This window comes from Protopterus annectens, chromosome 12.part0, assembly GCF_019279795.1.
Source record: "Protopterus annectens isolate FY-2018-M chromosome 12.part0, PAN1.0, whole genome shotgun sequence".
In the NCBI taxonomy this organism is placed as follows: Eukaryota; Metazoa; Chordata; order Ceratodontiformes; family Protopteridae; genus Protopterus; species Protopterus annectens.
The window spans coordinates 1540006876-1540029503 of record NC_056746.1 but is presented as its reverse complement, the minus strand read 5'-3'; the positions used below and the strand labels follow the sequence as shown (position 1 = coordinate 1540029503).

Below are 22628 nucleotides of genomic sequence, written 5' to 3'. Positions count from 1 at the left end.
GCAGGGGGACTCTGGTGCCATATTTTGGTTGTCTGTTCTTCAGTTTGCGTTTCAAAGTTGGTACCCCAGAATTCCATTGGAGTGGGTGGGGTTATGTAATTATGTATGCAAATTAAATGTTAACCAGCATATAGATTTGTACCTATTATTCGTGGACCTTGTCCAGATTTTTGATGTTACCAGATTGAGAGCTATACCTGCCCAGAGGGTACCACAGCACCAGCTGCCAGGGTAGTGCTACCTGGTGATGCAAGTAGTGCAGGGGCAGCAGAGTTAGTACTGCAAGGTTGGTTACTAGATGTGCTGGGCATCTGTGCTAGAATAGGTGGAGTTGGGCAGGCTGAGCCACTGGGGTTAGCCTATCTCCCTATGCTGTAAAATATTTTGTGATTTGTCAGAGAAGGATGGTATGGAAATGTTTTGATGACACATACATAATTATTTAAATGTATTGGCCATCCTACAGTATTTCATAGTACCAAAATACAAAAGTGACCACCCCTTTCAATCCATCTTGCTGTTTTAAAAATAGTAACTCTCCACTAAACCTTAACTTTTTAAACAGGTAAAACTCAAGTTACCTACTTTCACATCTAACTTCTCTAGTGCACACTGCAGAGTGCATTCTTTTCAATCTTACCTTTAAGCATCCCTGTGACTAGCACTTTCTCTAATACCTGCTGGAAAGCACTAGGAAGCCTTAAACTCATACAAACACTGAACTCTCCTTGTTAACAAGGAGAAACTAATAGTAGGCACTAAACAGCCTATAATTGCAAAGTACCTTGCTAAGGAAACAGCTCCTATACTTTACAAAGAAAAAAAAAAAAAAAGCCCCAAACCAGGCATGTCCAAGGGTCAGCTTCCGGTGATTTCTCCTGTCCACCTGGTGAATCTGGGCATACTGGGGCAATGCAGCAATTGCCTCATGTACACAAACAACCCTCTCCTCCTACCACCCAACACTACAACCTGTGAGAGATGCACTTACATAGCCAAAATGGAAGCAAAGCTCTCTCCACCCAAGATTGTGCTAAACAGTCAAGAGGAGAAGGTTAACACCCACACTACACCTCAAGCAACACATAGCCCTTCTAAACCCGCACCACCAACACCCACATATAGCAACACTAAATCCACATATGCAGAGGCCCTTAACTGTAACCTGCCCAAGCAACAAAGACCTCTGAAGCTGAAACGCAAACAAACACCAATCACAACCAATGTGTCACATAGTTCACAACACCAGTGTGCCACCCAGCAACAGCCCCTAAGGCAAGACAATGTACCTAACACTTTAGTCATAGGTGACTCTATAGTCCGGCACACTGATGTCCCTCTCACCAGGTTGAATAAGGAGAAAATTACAGTCAGCTGCCTTTCAGGTGCCAGGATCCGCCACATAACGCATGCACTCAAGTCACTCCACAACAAGTACAAATATGACTCTGTCATTGTCCATGTTGGAGTGAATGACTTGAGACGTACCTCCCTGGACTACATGAAAAGAGACATGGAAGAGCTCTCGGATCATGTGGCCCAGGCAGGTATGACCCTAGCCCTGAGTAGCATCCTGCCTTCGCCCAGAATGATACCACAATATAAGGATAAAATGATTTACTTCAACAATTGTCTAAGCTTATGGTGTCATTCAAAGGGGATCCAGTATCTGTCTGCCTGGGATGACATGATTGACAGACCACGATGCTTTGCCAGAGATGGTCTGCACCTGTCACCCTGGGATTCAGGTTACTGGCTAAGGCTCTTGCCACCCTATAGTGCCTTTTTAGGCAAACTTCAAAGGACAAAACCACCACCGTAACAGGTACAAGCATGCAAAATCTGAAGGTAATGCTACTCAATGCTAGAAGTCTAAACCTCAAAATGCACTCTCTCGAGGCACTCCTAAAAATGGAGAACATCAATATCTGTGCAGTAACTGAGACCTGGTTCAAGGCTCCAGAGAGCACCCCTGCAATACCAGGCTACAACTCTTACCACACTTTTCGCCACCAAACCAGGACCGAAACACTAAAGGTGGAGGAGTGTCAGTATTCACCAAGGATATTCACACCACCAGGCTAGTTGGCCAACACAATGTGTCTGAAATTCTCCAAGTGCAACTAACACTAGGTAAGACTGCAATCCAAATTGTAGCTTGCTACAGATCCCCCACCATACCCCAAGATTCTCACTACACCTTTCTAAACATACTGGAAAATATTAAGATAGAACCAAACACCCTAATACTGGGTGATTTTAACTACCCTGCCATTAACTGGGAAAACTACTCATGTCCCAACACCTTTGCGCAACGATTCTTGGAATTCATAAATTCCAACGCTCTGGATCAACTAATCCATAGTCCCACCAGGGGCTCCAATTTCCTAGACCTGGTCATTACCAACATGGGAAATCAATGCTCCATACCTATGGTCACCCCCTCGTTAGTCAGGTCTGACCATAAGCTAATCACCCTTAACATCCACATCCCACCCCACCCCAGTAAAGAAACCACCATAAAAAACTTCTCCAAAGCCAACTTCATGCTACTCAAGTCAGAAGTGACAAACTTCATGGCACCCATGCAGACGGGAACTGAAAGTTCAACTGCTGAATCCTACACTAAGGCACTGTACGAGCACATCCACTCATGCATGAATCGTGCCATCCCAAATAGAACCAAAATGCTCTCATCCAAAAAAGGAAGCCAATCTGGTGGTCCCCTGCCATAAACAAACTTTACAACAAAAGGAAGAAACTTTTGCAGAAAAGAGGAAAATCCCAGGATGCAAAAAGCTCCCTTACTAGCCTCAGTAAGAAACTGAGATGCCTCATAAAATCCTCCAAAGCTAGTTACAAAAATAAAATTGCCAAAGATTCCAAAGACAACCACAAAGCATTCTATAACTATGTCAAGAATCTAAATGGCAATGCTCAGATCTGCTCTGAGCTAAAACAGAATGGCATTAAATATATTGATCCGAAGGATATTGCCAATATCCTGGCAGATCAATTCAGTGCCAACTTCACCCCCCTCTCACCCCCTAAATGGCCCATCTCAATACCGGAAGATTGACAAATTCCAGTAATAACGGCCACACAGGTACAAAATGCACTCTCTAAAGCCAAGAATACAGCATCCATGGGACCAGATAACATCCCAGGCTGTGTACTACATGAACTACAATATAAGTGTCATGTTTAATCATAGCCTCACCTCAGGTTTCGTGCCCACTGAGTGGTGCAGAGCTACAGTTATCCCAATCCACAAGGGGGGATCCACCTTGGATCCCGGAAACTACCGTCCCATCAGTCTGACAAGCCTTATCTGCAAGGCCATGGAGCGTATTATCATGGAACTTATAAACAAAGACATTGGCAACCTTCAAACATTGGACCCCACCCAGTTTGGGTTTGTGAAGGGCCGATCTTGTCTCCTGAACCTGATTGACTTCTTTGAATCAGTCTCCAGAGCCATGGACAAGGGTAAGGTGGTCCACACAGCCTATCTAGACCTTGGCAAGGCCTTTGACACCATCCCCCACTCTGGTATCATAGATAAACTTACTAAGTTGGGCATTAATCCCTATGTCACCCAATGGGTTGCTAAATGGCTTACTGATAGAACCCACACTGTAAAAGTAGCCGACTCCAAATCCAGCTCCAGACAAGTGACAAGTGGAGTACCTCAGGGTTCAGTCCTGGGGCCGCTCTTGTTTGTCATCACAATAAACAAAACATGCTGGAGGGATAGGTTCCTGACCCAGAGACTCCCTAGACTCTGGAATAGATTGCCCATACATGTCAAGCAGAGTGCCTCTTTGGACCTCTTCAAGAGGAACCTTGACGATTGGATGGGAGAAAGGAAATTCACCCCAGGGATCAGGTCAGTTGCCCTGCTAGACAGGGGTCCAGGAAAGTAAATAATGTGGGAAGAAATAGCCAGGGAATTGTTATGGCTAGGCTTGTATAGGCCCTAGGGCTGATAGCCTAGTACCAACCTGTGAACCTATGAACCTATGAACACATAGTAAAAAAAGACATAAGGGTTGGAGTGAGAGAAAAAAAGAGATAAGATTAGTACCATTAGATGTGACATACAATGCATTATCACAATAATAAAAGTATTTTATCTGAACCTTTACATTTAAGTATACTTAACAACTACAGACTAAAATTAAAGATTGCTCAAAGCAATCCTTGCAATATATAAAGGCTGCACTTGTGCTTGGTCTAATTATACAGATTAAGTTAACATCAGGGCATTTATGCCACTTGTGTAGAAATTAATTTATGTAATATTTTTAAAGGATTGTACTATTTTATACATGTTACTCGTGGTATTTCAACTCACAACATCTGACTACAGTCTTACACTTGACTCCTACAGTTGGTTTGTGCTACAGACTGAAGCGTGTATTCTTGCTTTTACAGTTAGGATATGCATGCTTACTTTGCTACAACTGTATAGAAGATAAATGTTTAATTTAAAAGATCAATAATACTTTCTTGTGCTGCATACATACCACTTGCTTCCCTCAGTCTCTCTAGATGCTCAGCATGGGCCTCTCTATTCACAGTAATCTCTACATTAGTTTTGGAATGAAGAAAAGAGAACATAAGAACATTATGCATACCAGTCATCCCTATATGTAGCTTTCTATCTACTATAAATGATCTTTATTATTATATCTACACAACTGTGGGATGTTACCAGTCCTGAACTCATCCAGCCACTGGCTGAGTGTATCCCTCTTGCATCTTTTCAGGTAAGTAAAGTGATGCCTGCAATATTCTTCAGTGAGTGGAATGCCAGTCACACTGAAGACAGCCTTGGCCAGACTATTCCAAGCCTCAGACTTGTACTGGGAGCTGGTATAGTCTCCCTGCAAAAGCCTTTGACTGTGGTGCTTTACAAAGAGCCCAATAAAGATTCTAGACTCCTCAAAACCCTACCTCTGTGCCCTAAATTTGGCACCTTGCCTTCCACCACTAGACATGTCCAACCAGAGAGAACAGCAATAGCTAAGACTTATTTCCCACCAATGCCTGTTATCGAAGTTAGTGGTAGTGCACAAACCCAAACAATGATGCCAGCTGCATTTGCAGGATGTTAACAGGAGAACAACAGTGCCAAACAGAGAGGAAAGTAGTTTTGGAAACTGGAAGGCTAATCTGACACATTGCATTAGTTTGAGAGTTATTTGTTGCTGGAACTGTTAGGTGTTTTAAATTTGCAGTCATGTACTGGAGGCATATATTTCATGAACTGACACATTTTTGGTTTGGCTTTATACAAGGATAAAACTGATCAAGTTCAAAGAAAACTGCAGACTTGTCTCACACTTTGTGTAACTTTGGTAAAATAAAAAGAAAACCACAAGTGATGATGGAGCACTATATCACAGAATATGAACTTTAATCCACTGGTTTAGAGCTTTCAGCCCAAGAATTAGGCCTTCATCGGAACTGATGAAGGCCTAATTATTGGGATGAAAGTGCTTAACCAGTAGATTAAAGTTCATTTTGTGTGCTATAGTGCTCCATCATCACTTGTGGTTTTCTTTTTAAGGATAAAACTGAGTTTTACATTATGGGATTCAAACCTATGCATAAGAGACAAAACGTTTTCTTCCACAGTAGTGATTTTCCATATTTGCCACAGAAAAAGTGCTCCTCAGTCATACTCATGAATTATATATAAACACACATGACAGATTGAGGGGTTAACCATGTATGTGTGTGACCTGAAATTGTCCTGGTTTACATTCATGCGTGTATGAGTCTTATTGGAGTCAGAAGACCATCCAAAGCCAGATAGCACAATTATAATTACAGTAATGTAGTATTCTGTATACCCTCAGTCATACATATATTGCTATACATACTTATTGTTACTATTATTTATAATTATGCTTAACTTTTTTATGTAACATTTAATATAAAGTGAAATGGAACAACAGTAAAAATATTTAGAATTTCCATTATTAGAACTCAGGACCATCTGTACTGCAGCCCTACACTTACACCTGCTGCCACAGGAATAGTTAAATAATAGTTGGATATTTCCCTGTTCATTATTAACTTCTGTATGTTAACCACCACATAACACATGTAGTTGCTGGCATATTGGAGCATAGTTTCAGGAATTAATGCAAGATCATGGATTTTGATGCCTGTGACAAACCCAGCATGTCCACTGTTGGTCGCTGAAACGTTCCTGTAGATAAAATTCTAAATGCTACACATACCTCTGTCTCCGCCAGTATTGGTTTCCCTCGGTTTGCCCTTGGTCTGAGTTGAGAACGACAGACATATAGAGTTTCTGTAGTGTGTCTCTATCCACCCTGTAGAACTCTACAATTTCCACCTCATGCAGATTGTGATATGTTAAATGGGGTCTATTAGCAGCAGCATAGACTTCAGCCTGTTGATCATACACATAAATTAAAGCAGCAGCAGCCCCTAACATTGTTTCTGCGTAGACTGCTTTTCGTGGCTGTACTCTAATAGGTTTTGGAATTCGCAGGGAAAACCAACACTGAGTCTACATGGTTGGTTTATAGCTTATTGAATAGCTTTTCCATCTTAGATTGGTTTATTAGCATACAGTTCAACTGCTTCTGCTGTAATTAGCATGCCACTTTATTTACTATGTTTGTGCAGCTCTACTCACCATATAAGCTGATTACTGAATCTAAAACAGTGCTCTATCGTGAGAATGTCATCGAGTGACACCCACACATGTTCTTAGGGGATCGTGTAGGCTTTATTGAATCCTGCCCGGTGTCTTTATTTTTTCACAGTAACAACAAAGTGTAACCGCATCAGAAAAGCACAAAGCTACAGTACAGTGTTGCTGTTGTGTATTAAAACCTGTGAAAGCATTCTACCATCTCATTGTCAGAACACATTTAATCTTATGTGTTACAATAGCCCTGACTTTTACATTGCTAAGAAAAATCTCAGGCTGCCATTCACTTTTATTGCTCTATGCCTTTGAAAACTGTACAGTAAGCATATACTTTGCCATCTCAACATGAAAACCCATTCCATATTTCTAACTTCATTTGCCTTCCTATGTTCAGTATCACTGTGCATACACTTATAACAAATAACGTAAATAGCCCATTCAACATTTTAAACTGTATAAAGATCTAACTTTCTTCAAAAACACTTTTTCACTTATGTTTCATTCTTATGTTCATTAATAAGAGATACAATTAAATTATTAGAATGGTGTTTATTATAACTTTTTACTGTTACCTATGCTCTATGCACATTCTTTGTCAGTGTAAACTAATGAGCTCATACCAGAAATTTACTTGGTTAGGAAGCATTGTGGTCTTTCTGATTAGGTGGTATGTATGGACAGAAACATGCTAAAGTGGCCACTGTATCCTGTTATGGGCATGGTTATGGATGTGTAGAGGGAGAAAAAACTTTCCTTGAATTTGAAGGCTATACCTTTAATAAATTGTTGGACTAGATATAATAATTTCATCACAACATTGTATACATAGTAGTGTTCAAATAACAATTGATTGTTCATGAATTTGCCTAGGTGTATAATAATAGTATCAGTTTTTGTGGTTATCTGTTTTATTTGGAGGGGCACTTTTATTTTCCACAGATAACTATACTTACTGTGTTTTCAGCACTGAGTACGATCCCACAGTTATGAAAGCAAACACTAGTTTAGCACACTCTTTTACAGGATATAGGTTTTAGTTGGGGGATAATGGCATTGCTAGTTTGTGATCATTAATAAACTTTGTCAGCCATAGACACATGGTGTTAGATTGAAAATCAAACAGGTGTATGCCAATGAACAAAAGACCAAATATGGAGTCCTATAAAATCCAAGTATTGCTTTGTCTTTTAGAAGAAAGCATACCATCAGCCTTCATTGTGTTCATTTTCTCAGCAAGCTGCAAGCCAATTTGCTACTCAATGGGTTACATAAGGGTTTTTATTCAGACAAGTAAGCTTTCCAATAGTACAACAGGTGGGATAATACCAAAGGCCATAGCTTGATCCAGGAAGGCAGTGTGCACAGTTTGGCCATTATCCAGTGTGTCAACCTCTCCCACAAATATGTCTACCAGATTCAGTAGAGAATGAAACTAACCATTACAAATCTAAATTAATTTTGTTTGAGATATTGCAGACTTTTAGTCTTGTTAGTAAGTTCCTTAATGTTAAACTTACTTCTAACATACATAGAATAAACTTTAAAGGGTACTACATCATACCAAGAAACGTAATGAGATTTTGCCAGTGTTCTGAAGAAGGTATCCATACTACCATCTGCCTTTATCACTGTGTGGAGTCACACCTTAAGACATTACCATATGACCCATGCATCTCAGCTTTATAACTAATTTTGCACGTTGGCTTGACCAACTTAAAGTTGTTCTGTCTAATTCTCTTTAGTAACTGAAGCAGTTTCACATTATACTCTTCTTCATTCTGACCTCCACATTAGCATGTCATGGATAATACAAACCACCACCACCACAAGTCCTTTGGTGATCTGTGCAATAGCTTTCTGAACACTGCAGGTACTGATAATAAAACCAAATGGAATTCTGGGGAATCAGTATTTCTAATACTTAGATTAAAATAATGCAGCATGCCACTTCACTCATCTTGCTTACTTTGTCTAGACTCCTATTTAGCATCAAGGGCAGAAAAAGTATTTTGCTCCTGGGATGGCAGACAGATCTCACTGTATAAAGTAGACATTGTTGTCATTTTTAGCTTTATTAAAATCGTGTAGCTCACTACAAATACAAATTGTATTTGGTTTTACAGATATATCTGTGCTGTTTATTGTAGAGGATTTGATTCCATCAAACCTTGTTTGAATACTGTTTGATCTTGAGCAGTCAATTAAACAGTTAGTGCTCCCAGATTGCCCCTGAAAAGGGACTCTGTACCTGGTTAACAGATGGATATAGTTATTATTTAATTTAATAGGCTCTACCTGTTTTTTAATTACACTCATGCAATGCATGTGATTTAACTGCTTTTCAGTTCCCCTCAGTTCTAGTCCTTAGAGATAGTATAACTTCCATTGGGACATGCACTATTGGTAATGCCATTGCCTCTAACTGATAACAATGCAAGCATGGTACACAGCCCAAAACCAAGTAAACAAATGTTTATACACACTTAGAAAATTACCAGTGTGCACATTTGGACTGAAAACTCAAAATACTGAAAACTCAAATCCTGAAAACACACAGGATACCAACACTCACTATATTCTAGCACAGGTACATACAGAAACAAATAAAACACAAACTATATTACTGTTCTCCAGGTATAAGCAGAGGGGCAAGCCCCCCACACCCCTTGTTGCTTAAATATATCAGCTCCAAGATTGCACTTAGTATAGTGAAGTGCAATCTTGGAGTTGATATATTTAAGTAGCAGAGGGTGTTGGGGCGCAGCCTCCCACATGACGGGTGGCAGGGGGGCTTGCCCCCCTACATATAGTTGAAGGATAATATGTTTCTGTATGTACTTGTGCTGGAATATAGTGAATGCTGGTATCCTGTGTGTTTTCAGGATTTTGAGTTTTCAGTATTTTGAACTTTCAGGATTTTGGTCTCAAGGTTTTGGTCTTCAGGATTTTGGGCTTTCAGGATTCTGTAGCGCTTATATATATATATATATATATATATATATATATATATATATATATATATATATATATATATATATATATATTTGCAGGAACACTTTATAATCCCGAAATTCTGAAATATCAAATTTCTGAATCCCAAGATTATGAAGCCAAAAGCTCAAAACTCTAAAACCCCAGAAGTGCGAATTTCAAAATCCTGAAGTGCGGAGATGTTTAATTAGCACTTCTGGTTTTGCGCTGTGTGAATGGATAGCTAAAAGTTCAGGTAAGTATTTATGTTTAAGGGTTTTGGTTAGGGGCTTTAGTATGTGTCAGTGTGTTTTGTTACTGTGATGTGTGTGTGTGTGTGTGTGTGTGTGTGTGTGTGTGTGTGTGTGTGTGTGTGTGTGTGTGTGTGTGTGTGTGTGGGTGTGTGCATGTGTGTGCAAGGGAATGTAGTTTGTATGGTGGTGTTTTCATGTGTTTGTCTGTGTAGTGTGACCTTGGAGTTAGTATATTTAAGTAGGGTGGTGTGGGGGGTGCAGGGGTGCTTGCCCCCTTCTTGCATGTAGTGTAGGTTTGTGTGTTTGTGCGTGGAGGGAAGGTGTGTGTATGTGTATGTGTATGGAACATGGTTGGTGTAGGAGTCGCGATTTTAAAAATTCGCGCTTCTGGAGTTTTGGGATTTTAAGGTTTCGGCTTTATGATCTTGAGATTCGGAAATTTGATATTTCAGGATTTCAGAATTATAAAGTGAACCCATGTATATATATATACATATATATATATATATATATATATATATATATATATATATATATATATATTCACATGTATACATACATATATACATCTTAGAATTTGTGCAGGGGTCTTTGTAAACTAAAACTGTGATTTATGCCTAGCTATTAGGACCACACAGTGGTGAATGTCTGTGGTATACTGCTGTGATCATAGTCTACTGTGTCTGCATAAGTTATGTGAGCATGTTGTGCATGGTGTTTCCTTTATGAACTGTGAAGAGATGACCATGCACTGTTTATGTACTCATTTGCTTTCCACTAACCACCTGATTTTTTTCTGGACTGCAATAAAATATCTGCATCTGAGGTATTTTGTAGGTGTCCCTCAATTGTGTGAACTGCATTTGCCCTGTAAATCCCTTTGTGCTAGCCATTCATAGGGTACACTAGGTCAGCAAATTTCCCCAGCAGTCTTTGGCACTAATCTTTCATTTACTAACAAAAGTATCAATCAATTCTGTGTGACCCTGTGCCCTAATGAACATCAAAATGCAGATATATGACATATGACACATCTTTCTTCAGCTCACAGTAACTCTGAAACGTATGTCTCTTCACAGAAATACTGACTCTTTCTCTCTCTTGAAACTAACACAGTATAATAAACTTTCAGGGATTCCTTCCCTGAATCATGGATTAGTACAGCACAATAGGTCTTTTCAGACATCTTGGATATTCTGCTTACAGACAGAAATAAACTGAATTTTCTTTTCATGGACAAATTACCCCCAAGAGAGATATTTACTGGTAGCTGTATCTGTACCATTTATCATATGAAAGAGAAAATGATTATTTGCAATTCCTGATACCATGTAGCATTTGTTTTTCATAAATATAAATAAGATGCTGCCAGCATCATCGACTTTTGCTTTTAGACTGCACAGAAGTATGCATGAAACCAGACTACATGTTATGCATACAGGCCTTAGATGAGTGAAAAGGCACCAATATTGTAAACATATGCACTCATATATTATAGGCTCTGGAGCTGATGCAGAAAGTGAGGAAATGTTAGATTTGCTGTGTAAAGAAGTTTTCATATGCCACCATAATCTAGCATATTAGAGGCGATTGCAACTGCTCTGACTGTATCATGTTGAAAAGACTGGACTAGCTGGCTGGCCAGCAAGACTAACAGATGGAAATATGACTCATGGCTCAGTAGTAGTTCTATGGTGGGAGATACTATATGAAACAAGAAGGGGTGCATGGAAATATGCAGTCAGAAAATGGTGAAAAACACAGAAAACAAAAGAGTTTTCACTGTTTCCTGTAACTCTTGTTTCAGGAACACACATACTACTATCTCAACTGAAATGCATCTGAAAGTATTTAAACACACTAGAGTTATCATATGGTAGTCTTTATCCTTATCAGAAAAGTGTTTGTAAATGTTACTAATTATATAGGGCTACATAGTAAACATGAACACATCTTCTTAAGTAGGGAATGACAGCTGTCTCACAAACTTCCCCCATTACTCAATATATCTGAGTAAGCATTTAATACATTTTTAGGATTGTTTTGTATAAATACATACTCTTATTGCATTTTCCTTGAACTGCCGATACAATAGGGGATTGATGTTATATTAGACTACAGCAGCTTTGCCTCAAAACAAAAGCAAGATTACTTTCAATAGTAATTGGTGAATTTCTGAAATTTGTTTTGTAAATTAAAGCTTGTCAGACATGAAATAAATTAGTTCCTCTTAAACAATGATTGTGTGTTTTATGTTTCTCTTTCACAGTGCACAATATGATGAAAGACCACCAATGAGTCCCATTCTAACTACCAGTTACGTTCATGGAGCATGCCACATTCCACTTGTATCCAAAACTACAGGGCAATGTCTGGAAGAGACAACAAACAGGTTTCCAGATCGAGAGGCTGTGTTTTTTGTAAAGGAAGGAATCAGAAAAACATTTCAGCAGTTGAACAAGGATGTTAGTACAATACAGATAAGCACCATAATTTATTATTTATATCTTAGAATTATTCCAAAAAATAACAAAAAATAATTGTTTTTTTTGAGACCACTTATCAAAAAGTGCACTGAGGTGGTAATGAATGTTGTATCTTAAGCTTTTAAAGTCTTCTTGTACAGACTGCACAAGTTTTCAAATACTGGACAGTTGTAGCTTTCTAATCAAACATCTCTTTGCTTGAATATATAATTAATAGTCAGTTAAGATTGCAGAGGAGTATCTCTAACCAAGTAACCCTGAAAGAGAGAGATGCTATTGCTAAAGGATTCAATGCATGTAGTCAATAGTTTCTCATTAGGGAGGTCCAAGCAAGTCTGAAAAAGTGTCCTTAAAATACTAACTCTTGATGCTTGTTTGACTTGCTTGCTGTTCTCTGCCTGACTATTGCTGGTCTCTGCATTTGGTTTTGAATTGAAGTTTTTCATTTAAGGTTCGGTTCCTTCTATTTTTATGTTTTTCTAATATTGCATTTGTTTTGTTTTAAGTTTTTTTTTTTTTTTTTTTTTCTTGGGAGTTTTAAGAGGTATTAGCCAGGGTCAATTAGAAAAGTTAGAAAATAATTACTTTGCAGACAGTGAATAAGATGCAACTAATTAGTGGAAGAAGCTGAGAAATGTCACTCCTCATTTAACTAGAAATACTTGGAGGCATCTTTATTTAGCAGGAGTGCTTTTTTGACTTGCTTGCTGTTTACTCCCTGACTATTGCTCATCTCTGGCTGTATTTCATTTTCTCACCCACCTACTCTTAAACTTGATGACTTTTGAGTTGCCCACTCCTACTACAAATCTAATTTTGGACACTCCTCCCAGTCCCATCTCATCAGCTCATTCTACTGAGTATGGAGAGATCAGTTGAGAAGGCCCACCCCTTTAGTCTCTTTAACTTGAGTTATCTTCTGCTTCCTCCTTTCCCAGTTACTTAAATGTAAACAAATTGCACTTTGTTCAGCTGCTTTTACTGTATCTGTGCTTCTTCCTACTTTATTATTTTATTTTGCATTTTGCTGTTTGTTCTTAAAGTGTTCATCTCCATTTATTCTGCTGCATTTAATATTGCTTGTTAGTAGTCTGATTAAATTGTAACTGTTATTCTAAACTTTTTAGTTTTGATTTAAGCTTTTGGGCTTGAAACTAGTTATCTTATATGAGGAAGGTTTGTAGGCTGCACTCTTGTGGCAGGAGAGGTAGCTTACACCCTCCTAAGTTGGGAATTGCTGGTTGAAGGCTTATTGCATCTGTTATTCTGAAGGTGTCTTAGTTGTGGTTTAAGCACTTGGGCTTCAGGCTAGTTATTTTACATTAAGAAAGTTTGTGGTCTACACTCTTGTGGGAGAAGAGGGTAGCCTCTGCCTTTTTGATATGTGAATTGTTGGTGAAGGTTTACTGTGCTGTTATTCTAAGTGTCTTTATTCTGATTTAAGGACTTGGGCTTTGAACCAGTTATTTTACATTATGAAGCTTTGCGGTCTACAATCTTGTGGGAGGAGATGGTAGCCTCCACCCTTCTTAGCTGGGAATTGCAGGTGATGGCTTATTGTGCCTGTTATTCCAAATGACTTTGTTCTGGTTTAAGCACTTGGGTTCCAAACCATTTTTTTACATAAGGAAGGTTTGTGGTCTACACTATTGTGGGTGGAGAGGGTAGCCATCACACTTTTGAGCTGGGAATTGCTGGTGAAGGCTTATTGTGCCTGTTATTCTAACTGCCTTTGTTCTGGTTTGTGGTCTGCACTGTTGTGGCATTACTGCCTAGACAATTTTTTTCAACTACTAGAGCATCTAGCTTTCTCATAGTTGAATGTTGCTAATCAAGTTGCTTGTCTTATTGACTTGTTTAATATTTAAGTTTTTCTCATTCCTCCATAGTAGATCAGTGGCCATGGATGTGCACTTGCCAGCTCTCTCTCTCTGTGACCAGTCTGGTTGACATGGGTATTCTGAGTCACTGTAGCAATTACATCATGTACACTGACAACCCACTTATTCTTAATAAGACAGATAGTGTAAAATACACTTTAACGCTGGAGGTAAAACTCTCTCATACATCTAAAACGAATCCGATAGAGGTTGTCAGTGAAGCTTGCAACATGCCTAATGAACAGGGTAAAGACCCTACACTTAAAACTACTTATGCTGAGGCACTTACAGGTAAACTCCTTAAAATACTAAGATCTCCTGCACAGCCCAAACACTGTATCCAATGCCTCTACTGTTAAGCCCTTAAGGCTAACCAGCACACAGCCAAATTTCCTTGTCACTGGTGGTTCTATAGTGAGGCATACCAATGTCCCTCTCACCAGACTGAGTAAGGACAGAGTCATGGTTAACTGCCTTTCTGGGGCTAGAATCTATCAACTCACATGGGCATTCAGATCATTGAAACACAGGTACCAGTATGACTCTGTTATAGTCCAATGGGTGTTAATAACCTAAGACATACCTGCCTTGACTATATAAAGTGAGACATGATAGCCCTCACTGATTATGTGTCTCAGGCAGGTATGAGCTTAGCACTGAGCAGCATACTATACTACCTTCTCCAAGGGTAATGCCACATTACCAACAGAAAACAATTGATTTTAATAACTGGCTTAGCTTCTGGTGTCAATCCAGTGAGTACAATATTTGTCAGCCTGGGAGGACATGGTTGACAGACCACACTGCTTTGCCAGGAGTGCTCTTCACTTATCCCTTCTAGGCTTTAGGATATTGGCAAAGACTTTTTTAACTCCCATAGTTCCATAGTGCCTTTTTAGGCAATACCAAACTGATAAACCTACCGAATTAACTGAACCTATGAAGGAATGTCTGACGCTGGTACTGCTCAGTGCTAGAAGTCTTAACAAGAAACTCCACTCCCTGTAAGCTTTCATCTCCCTTGAGAGTGTAGACATCTGTGTAGTAATGGAGACATGTTTTAAAGTCACTTAGAGTACCCCAGCAATGCAAGGTTATAATGCCTTTCACACTTTTAGACCAAGTACTGCACAGAAGGGAACTAAAGGTGGAGGACTGTCAGTCTATTTTAAGACTAATCTCACATCCAGACTAATTAAAGTGTATGACCCACTGGAACTTATGCATGTTCAACTTATCATAAACAAGGTGCCTTACCATATCCTTGCAACATATAGGTCCCCCTCCATGTACCAGGAAACCCATACTACCTATCTCAATGTACTAAAATCCCTCATCATTCAACCCAATATGATATTCATAGGGAATCTCAACTACCAGTCCATAGATTGTGAATTCTACACCACCTCTGATGCACAAGCCCAGCGATTTCTAAACGTTGTTAATACCAACATCCTGGAACAGTTGATCTCTTCTCCTACCAGGAGTACAAACATCCTTGAACTTGTACTCATGAACACGGGGGCCAGTATTCCTCACCCAAAGTAATATCTTCACTTGTCAGATCTGACCATAAGGCAGTATTATTTGAAATAAAAATTAAATCCAGAGATCCAGCAAAACTAAAAACCTTTAGGAACTATTTCAAGGCTAACCTCTCTCTACTAAGCAACATCTTGGCTAAATTCCAAACCCACTAAACACCATAGAATACACTAAGAGTTTTACAAAATCTCTATACAGTCATATTGATAGTTGTTAGACCGAGCTGTGCCCACTCGTATTAAGAATAAGACAAAGTCGAAAGACAAGCCACCCTGGTGGAATCACACTGTCAATCGATTATACAACAAAAGAAAAAAATATTGGCCACTAATTTACTAATTTAGGTGTAAATCCTTCTATCACCCACTGGATAGCCAACTGTCTCACTGATAGGACCCCAGTGGTCAAAATAGGTGAGGCCACTTCCAACAAGAGGCTAGTCGCTAGCAGATTCCCCCAGGGCTCGGTATTGGGCCTGCTCCTTTTTGGCATCTATTTTTTTGAAATGGAAGCAAATGCTGAAGGTTTATGGCTGACTTAGTTTGCAGATGACTGCAAGCTGGGGGTTATCATCAATTCCCAGCATTTTTCAAGAAGGTCTATCTCTGATGAATAAATGGTGTCAAAGTCATGATCTTAAACTCAATGCTAAGAAATGCATAATTGTACCCTTTGGGAAATCAACCATCCCTGCTAATTACCATGTTGATAATGCACCCCTAAGAGTCAACCCAGTGGTCAGGGATCTGGGTATGTATGCAGACAGTAGTCTTACCTTTGACCACAATGTGGCCACAGTGGTAAGGAAATCTTTTATTGCTGTGCAACTTATAAGTAAGGACATGGCACCTAGGTCCAAAGAGGTCATTATCCCACTGTTCTTTGCCCTTATCAGACCAGTCGTAGAGTACAATGCTCCCTTTGGTATGTACCTGCCAAGGCATATGCAGCAACTAGACTGACCTCAAAGGTTCCTTACAAAAAGAATACAAGGTGTAACAATCCTGTAATATGCAGAACACCTCTTACAAAAAGAATGCAAGGCATAACAAGCCTGTCTTATGCACAGCACCTTAAATCCCTTTCCCTCTACTCAATCTGCTATAGATTGCTGAGAGGTGATCTATGCCTGCCTTACAAGGCATCTACAAACCCCACACTTATGTATGTCCTACATATTTGTAAATCAAAAAGTACCAGAAATACAAAATCTAGGGACCTGAATTTTGCTTGTGACAAAAACAGAACATTCTGGAGAGATGGATATGTGTCCCAGAGCCTGCCTTTCCTCTGGAACAGGCTCCCCATCTATGTGAAGCTGAGTTTGTCTATTACCCAGTTTAAACACAACCTAGACAAGCGGATGGAGAATAGGAAATTTACTCCAGGCCTGGCACCAATGGCTCTTATGGACAGAGGTAGCTTATAAGTGCCTGGCCCTCAATGTCCTATTTGGATGCAGGACATCTTTATTCTTTTGGGAAAACTTGGCTAGGCGTAAAAAGACCCCTAGCCTAAAACAGTCAATGAATCTATGATTCTATGTGTCCTTAAAATCTTAACTCTTCAGTATTATTTGAATGTGGAATTGTCTGCTAAATACACAAAGATAATAGTTAATGCATATGTGTATTTCATTGCATCTCAATAATAAAACAGTATTATACTAAGCCCTATACTGGATATTTAAATGTGTGTGTGTGTGTGTGTGTGTGTGTGTGTGTGTGTGTGTGTGTGTGTGTGTGTGTGTGTGTGTTTGTATTACAGAGCAGCATAACTTTATTATGTAGAGGGTAGGGAACCAAAATAATTACTTGATATCTCGGGGAAGGCTCAAAGAGTCTTTTCGGGTTGAGGTGGGCTTGCTGGGACTGAGTTTCAGAAACTGTTCTCTAATCAAATATGGTAGCCTCCTTCTGGCTTATTCTCCTGAAAGTAACTGCAGTAACTGCCAAACCATTCAGTATTAGTAAATGAAATATGTAATTTTTTTCTATGTATTTCCAAATGCAATACCACTGTTCCACATGGGTACGTTCTAATTGATTAACTGTGAATTAAAATGCAGAATTTGTCTTAATTATGAGCGTTTTCTAAACTTCTGTGAATTTAGCACTTTTCTATGGTAATTACTGCTCACTCTCTCATTCTGAGAAAACTGCTAACAATGATACTAATCTCTTGTCTCTTAGTACCAGTATATAGATATGATACAGAGCCTTCTTTGGCCTATTGTATGGAAATCCCTTCCCTTAAAAGTAAGAGAAACTCATAATGTACATACGTCTAGGATCCATAACTCCCCCTCCATTTTACTAACATATAACTTGTTTACCCCATATGTGCATTTCTAATTTTTTTAACTAACTAGCCTGTTCTTAACTTTAGTAGTCACCATCAGGTTCTAGTCTACCACTAACTATCTTCTCATTAACTGGTCCATTTTTCTTTACCCAGCAATCTGCTCACTCATAAAGTAGCATGTATTACTTTTTCCTTTACCTCTGCATATGTTTAAACATTATGTGCTGTGTGATGACCCACCACTGCCAACCAATATGTGACATGAATATCCCACCTCTGGGCCAGTAATCAAGGAGCCTCATTCCTCACCAGTGGCCCCTGTGGCGGGATGTTCACTGTGAGGATAGCAGGTATACACACATACACTATTTCCAGATGTAGCTCCCTGCATCAAGTGCAATTTCCCTTAAGAGCACACAGGAAACACAGTCAGTCTGGGACTGGTTCCTCTCCTTCTCCAAATCCCCAACAAGACTCCTCAGTGGCACAGCTATAGAGTTAAGTCCTTAGCCAGGGTTCTAAGTACCCCAACACTCTCTCTGTCCCACCAGTGCTTTGTGCCCCTGCCCATGTAGAGCTCAGACACATGCACACACACACACACACACACACACACACACACACACACACACACACACACACACACACACACACACACACACACACACACACACACACACACACACACACACACGCACACACACACACACACACACACACACACACACACACACACACACACACACACACACACACACACACACACATTTACTATCTATGCCCCCCCTTGTCCAGACTATAAGGTAGTTAATACCACCACCAGAACCCCTTGCCAGCTACTTTATAGCCCTTAGCAAAGGGTGTCCAATTTTACTGTGCAATATTAATATTAATACAGATGGTAGTTTGACCAAGAGCAAGGCTATTAGCAGTGGCCCATACAGAGTCACCAAATAAATAATCAAGTACTCTCAAAACTTAAATATTTGTACAAAGATAAGCAACAATGAAAGGTTTAAATATATGTAATAATAAATAATAAAAGAACAAGAAAATATTAAGTATATATTCAGGTGACATCAGAGTTCAAACATAGGAAATATTTAACATTGCAGGACAGGTTCATACAAATAAAGAAAAACAATAACTAAACTAAGTTTCACTGTATTCCTGACTGAATCTAAGAGAATTATGCTTTTTCCCTAATAACTTACTTAATAAAGCAAGGCAGATGATGTGGTGAATGGTTCTTCTTGTCAAGACCAAGACAGAATACAGAATGCTCTGTCTCACTAAGGGACTTCTCAAAATAATATCTAAAATATTACTGCTGGGATAGCTTGCAGGATGTCATCACTTCTTGTCATCTGACTTCTAGTCCTCATGCAAACCCCCATTGCTGGCAGCTGGCAGTATTTAGCACCTACCCATAAAAATACAAACACAGACTTTTTCTCAGATCTTTGGCAGGTACTGGAAGTCATAAAACATTTGCATTCTTCCATCCTTTCAGGCTTTCAAAGTAGTAATTAGCTCACCCCAAAGACAATACAGAAAGCTTTCTAGTACAGACTTTGTGTCTCTGGCTGCCTTGAAACCCGTGAGATAGCATCTTTATGGCCTAGCCTATAAAGTGATTTAATTTCAGATATTTTTCTAAAGTTTGCTGGACTGAGGTTAACCCTCCAGTTTCCTCTGTTAAAACATATACATTTAAAAATTTACAATAGTGCACATACATTTCTGTTCTCTCCAGCAGGGAACACTGTTGATGCATTTCAAGCACTTTACAAATACCTTTTCAACACAAATATCTGTACAAAGTAGTTTGATATACATGACATACAGTTCTAATACATTTGTAACACTAGTATCTTATATAAATTAGTTTGATATTCACAAATGACATGTAACTATTTACAAAATTCCAGCTAGCTGTGCTGGCAGCAGCTACCTCCTTTTGTCACATGCTGTTTAGACTAATGTTTCTATTTGCTGCTAAGTGTCTCAGATGCTTCTTTTTATGGCCCTCTGCTTTTCTTGTTAATTTACATCTTTAATTATTGGCTATTCGATATCTTTGCTGCAAACTGCTAGCAGTCAATTTTCTAAAGTTACTGCAAACATGATAACTGTACAGCATTTGTACAAATATGCCTGGTATAGGAACTTGTCACCTGTTACTTTACTGGTTAGTATGTTTTGATATGTAATATCCTAACAGTGAATAGTCTTGTGACTATTATATGTTCTGCTTCTGCCACATAATGGCTTTTTTCTGAATCATGAAGAACATTTTGTAAATGATAAACACTATGTAAATGCTATTTATTTGTATATTTTGGCTTGGTCTTTGCCTAAATGTGGTCTACTTGCATAAACCCACTATAATGAGTAACAAATTAAATAAATAGACTCATTTCAAACACTAGTCATTATGGGTTCTGGTAATATTTACTAAAAATTGGGTTTTTGTAGAACTATAACATTTAAAGAGTCAGGATATGGCAAGACTGCAGTTTTTTTTTTGTAAAGTGTTTTGTATGTGAGAAGGAGCTGGATAATATTTATTCTACAATATAGTTAATGTAATTCAAGAGAATTTAAGCTTGAGCAGTGATGGGTTCAGTATGGCGATTTTGTGCTGATTTGAAAAGCTGTTTTGAATATTCTGTGACTTGACCAATTTATTTATTGACTGACATTTGATTACCAAGGAAGTCTGACTGGGAACAACCACATTTGCAGCAGAGGCCTGGGGAGAAAAGCTCCAAAGTATTACAAAACATTTCAAGAACGTTAATTTTACAGTATTCAAAAATAATACAAAAACAACTACAGTTAAATAATTATACCAAATTTTATAATATGAAAACATTGGTTAAAAATAGATACAAGTTATATGACAATGACTTAACAGTTAGAGAAATTTTATCCAGTTTATAGAAAAATTAAAGGTAAGTTAGTAAAATACAAACAGGAATTGCCCTTACTCATAAGTTGGGTGACATAGAATGATTTATTAACTACTTTGGACACATGCTGATGAAAAGACAGTTTACTGCCTACATATAGTCCCAAAACCCTGGCTAATGGGTCAACTCTTAGGAGTGTCATATTGATGGAGTAATTAGCCTGGGTAGCAGTTTTACCAAACGTGACTATAATGCATTGTTTGGCATTGAGTTGTAATCCATGACTTTGCCACCAGTCATTTGTCTGTGTTAGACCCTCTTGTAAGACGTTTGTGTCAGGTGGGAAGCTATGATAGCTCCCAATTTACAGTTATCTGCAAACTTGGTCAGCCAAAGACTCTTAACATTAGCCTTTACCTCTAAGAAGTTGATGCCAGATGGGAGCAGTCCTAGCAGAGATCCTTGATGTACCCTGCTGGTGACTGGTCTCTTAATGGAAGTGGTACCACCAATCCAAACTCCCTGGGTCCTGTCTGTGAGACAGCTGGCTAGCCAGCAAGTTATGTAGGGATTTATGCCCTGTTCGGTGAGTTTGTCAACTATACCTGAGTGTGGTATTGTATTGAAATGCCTTAGCCAAGTCCAGGTAGGTAGTATGCAATGTTTTCCCCTCATTAATTGCCTTGGTGAGCATGACCTTCCCTTCACAAAGCCAGACTGGGTTGGGTCCAATATTTGAAGGTTGTCTTTGTCCTTGTTGATCATTTCCATGATAATTCCTTCCATAGCTTTGCATATTAGAATAGTCAGACTAATAGGTCTGTAGTTTCTTGGGTCGGTTGATGGTCCACCCTTGTGAAGCAGGATAACCATAACAGTCACCCATCCTTGTGGTATAAAGCCTGTTTTGAGGCTTTGTCCAAAACAGTTAAAACATTCTATGCACTGATCCTTCCAAGATTATAGACAGAGAGTTAGACAAATAATTTGGTCTGCATGTGCTCATTTGCTCTAGTTGTCTTCCCATGTAAACAGGAACTATGTTAGGAGCTTTCAGTGTTTAGAATATAGCATTTTCATTCATACATGTCCTGCAATCCAGGTAAATTGCCAAGACTGTTTTTACGCCTGTTGCCTGCCAGTTCTCAGTCTTCCCTATTCATAGCCCTTTAGGTGAGAGCCAATCGATGGAGGCAGTTATACACATATCAATCATGGCATTGTTCTTCAAGCACCTAAATTCTTCATGTTATGTCTGATGCACATGATTGCAACATTAGGGTGCTGCATACCTTATTCCTTCAGTTTATGTTTGTGTATACTTCCAATTCTGGTCCTCTAGAAAAGTCTAGTGCACCAATACAGACTGGCACGGCCAAGCGTGTGACTGGCTGATATGCACCCTGTGGTCTCATTTCATGGAAACAGTTGGTCTTACAGCAGACCAACCTACTTCCCAAGGATGGGTGAGCTAGCATCAACTACTCACCCCTACCCTCTCAGGTCAGGTCCTCCAGTGCCAATGTTACTAATCAAACCAAGTTGTCTGTCTGATAGACAGGCCTTTATCCTTTATG

At 39.1% G+C, this 22628-nt stretch overlaps 1 protein-coding gene across 1 annotated transcript in view; it reads left to right on the top strand.

The window, feature by feature from the left end:
* LOC122816306 (medium-chain acyl-CoA ligase ACSF2, mitochondrial-like) overlaps positions 1 to 22628 on the top strand; it is a 1435169-nt gene that overhangs the window by 207645 nt on the left and 1204896 nt on the right. Inside the window, exon 2 of the mRNA XM_044089039.1 lies at positions 12191 to 12386. Within this exon, the coding sequence (XP_043944974.1) occupies positions 12191 to 12386 (196 nt within the window). The remainder of the gene's footprint in view (positions 1 to 12190; positions 12387 to 22628) is intronic.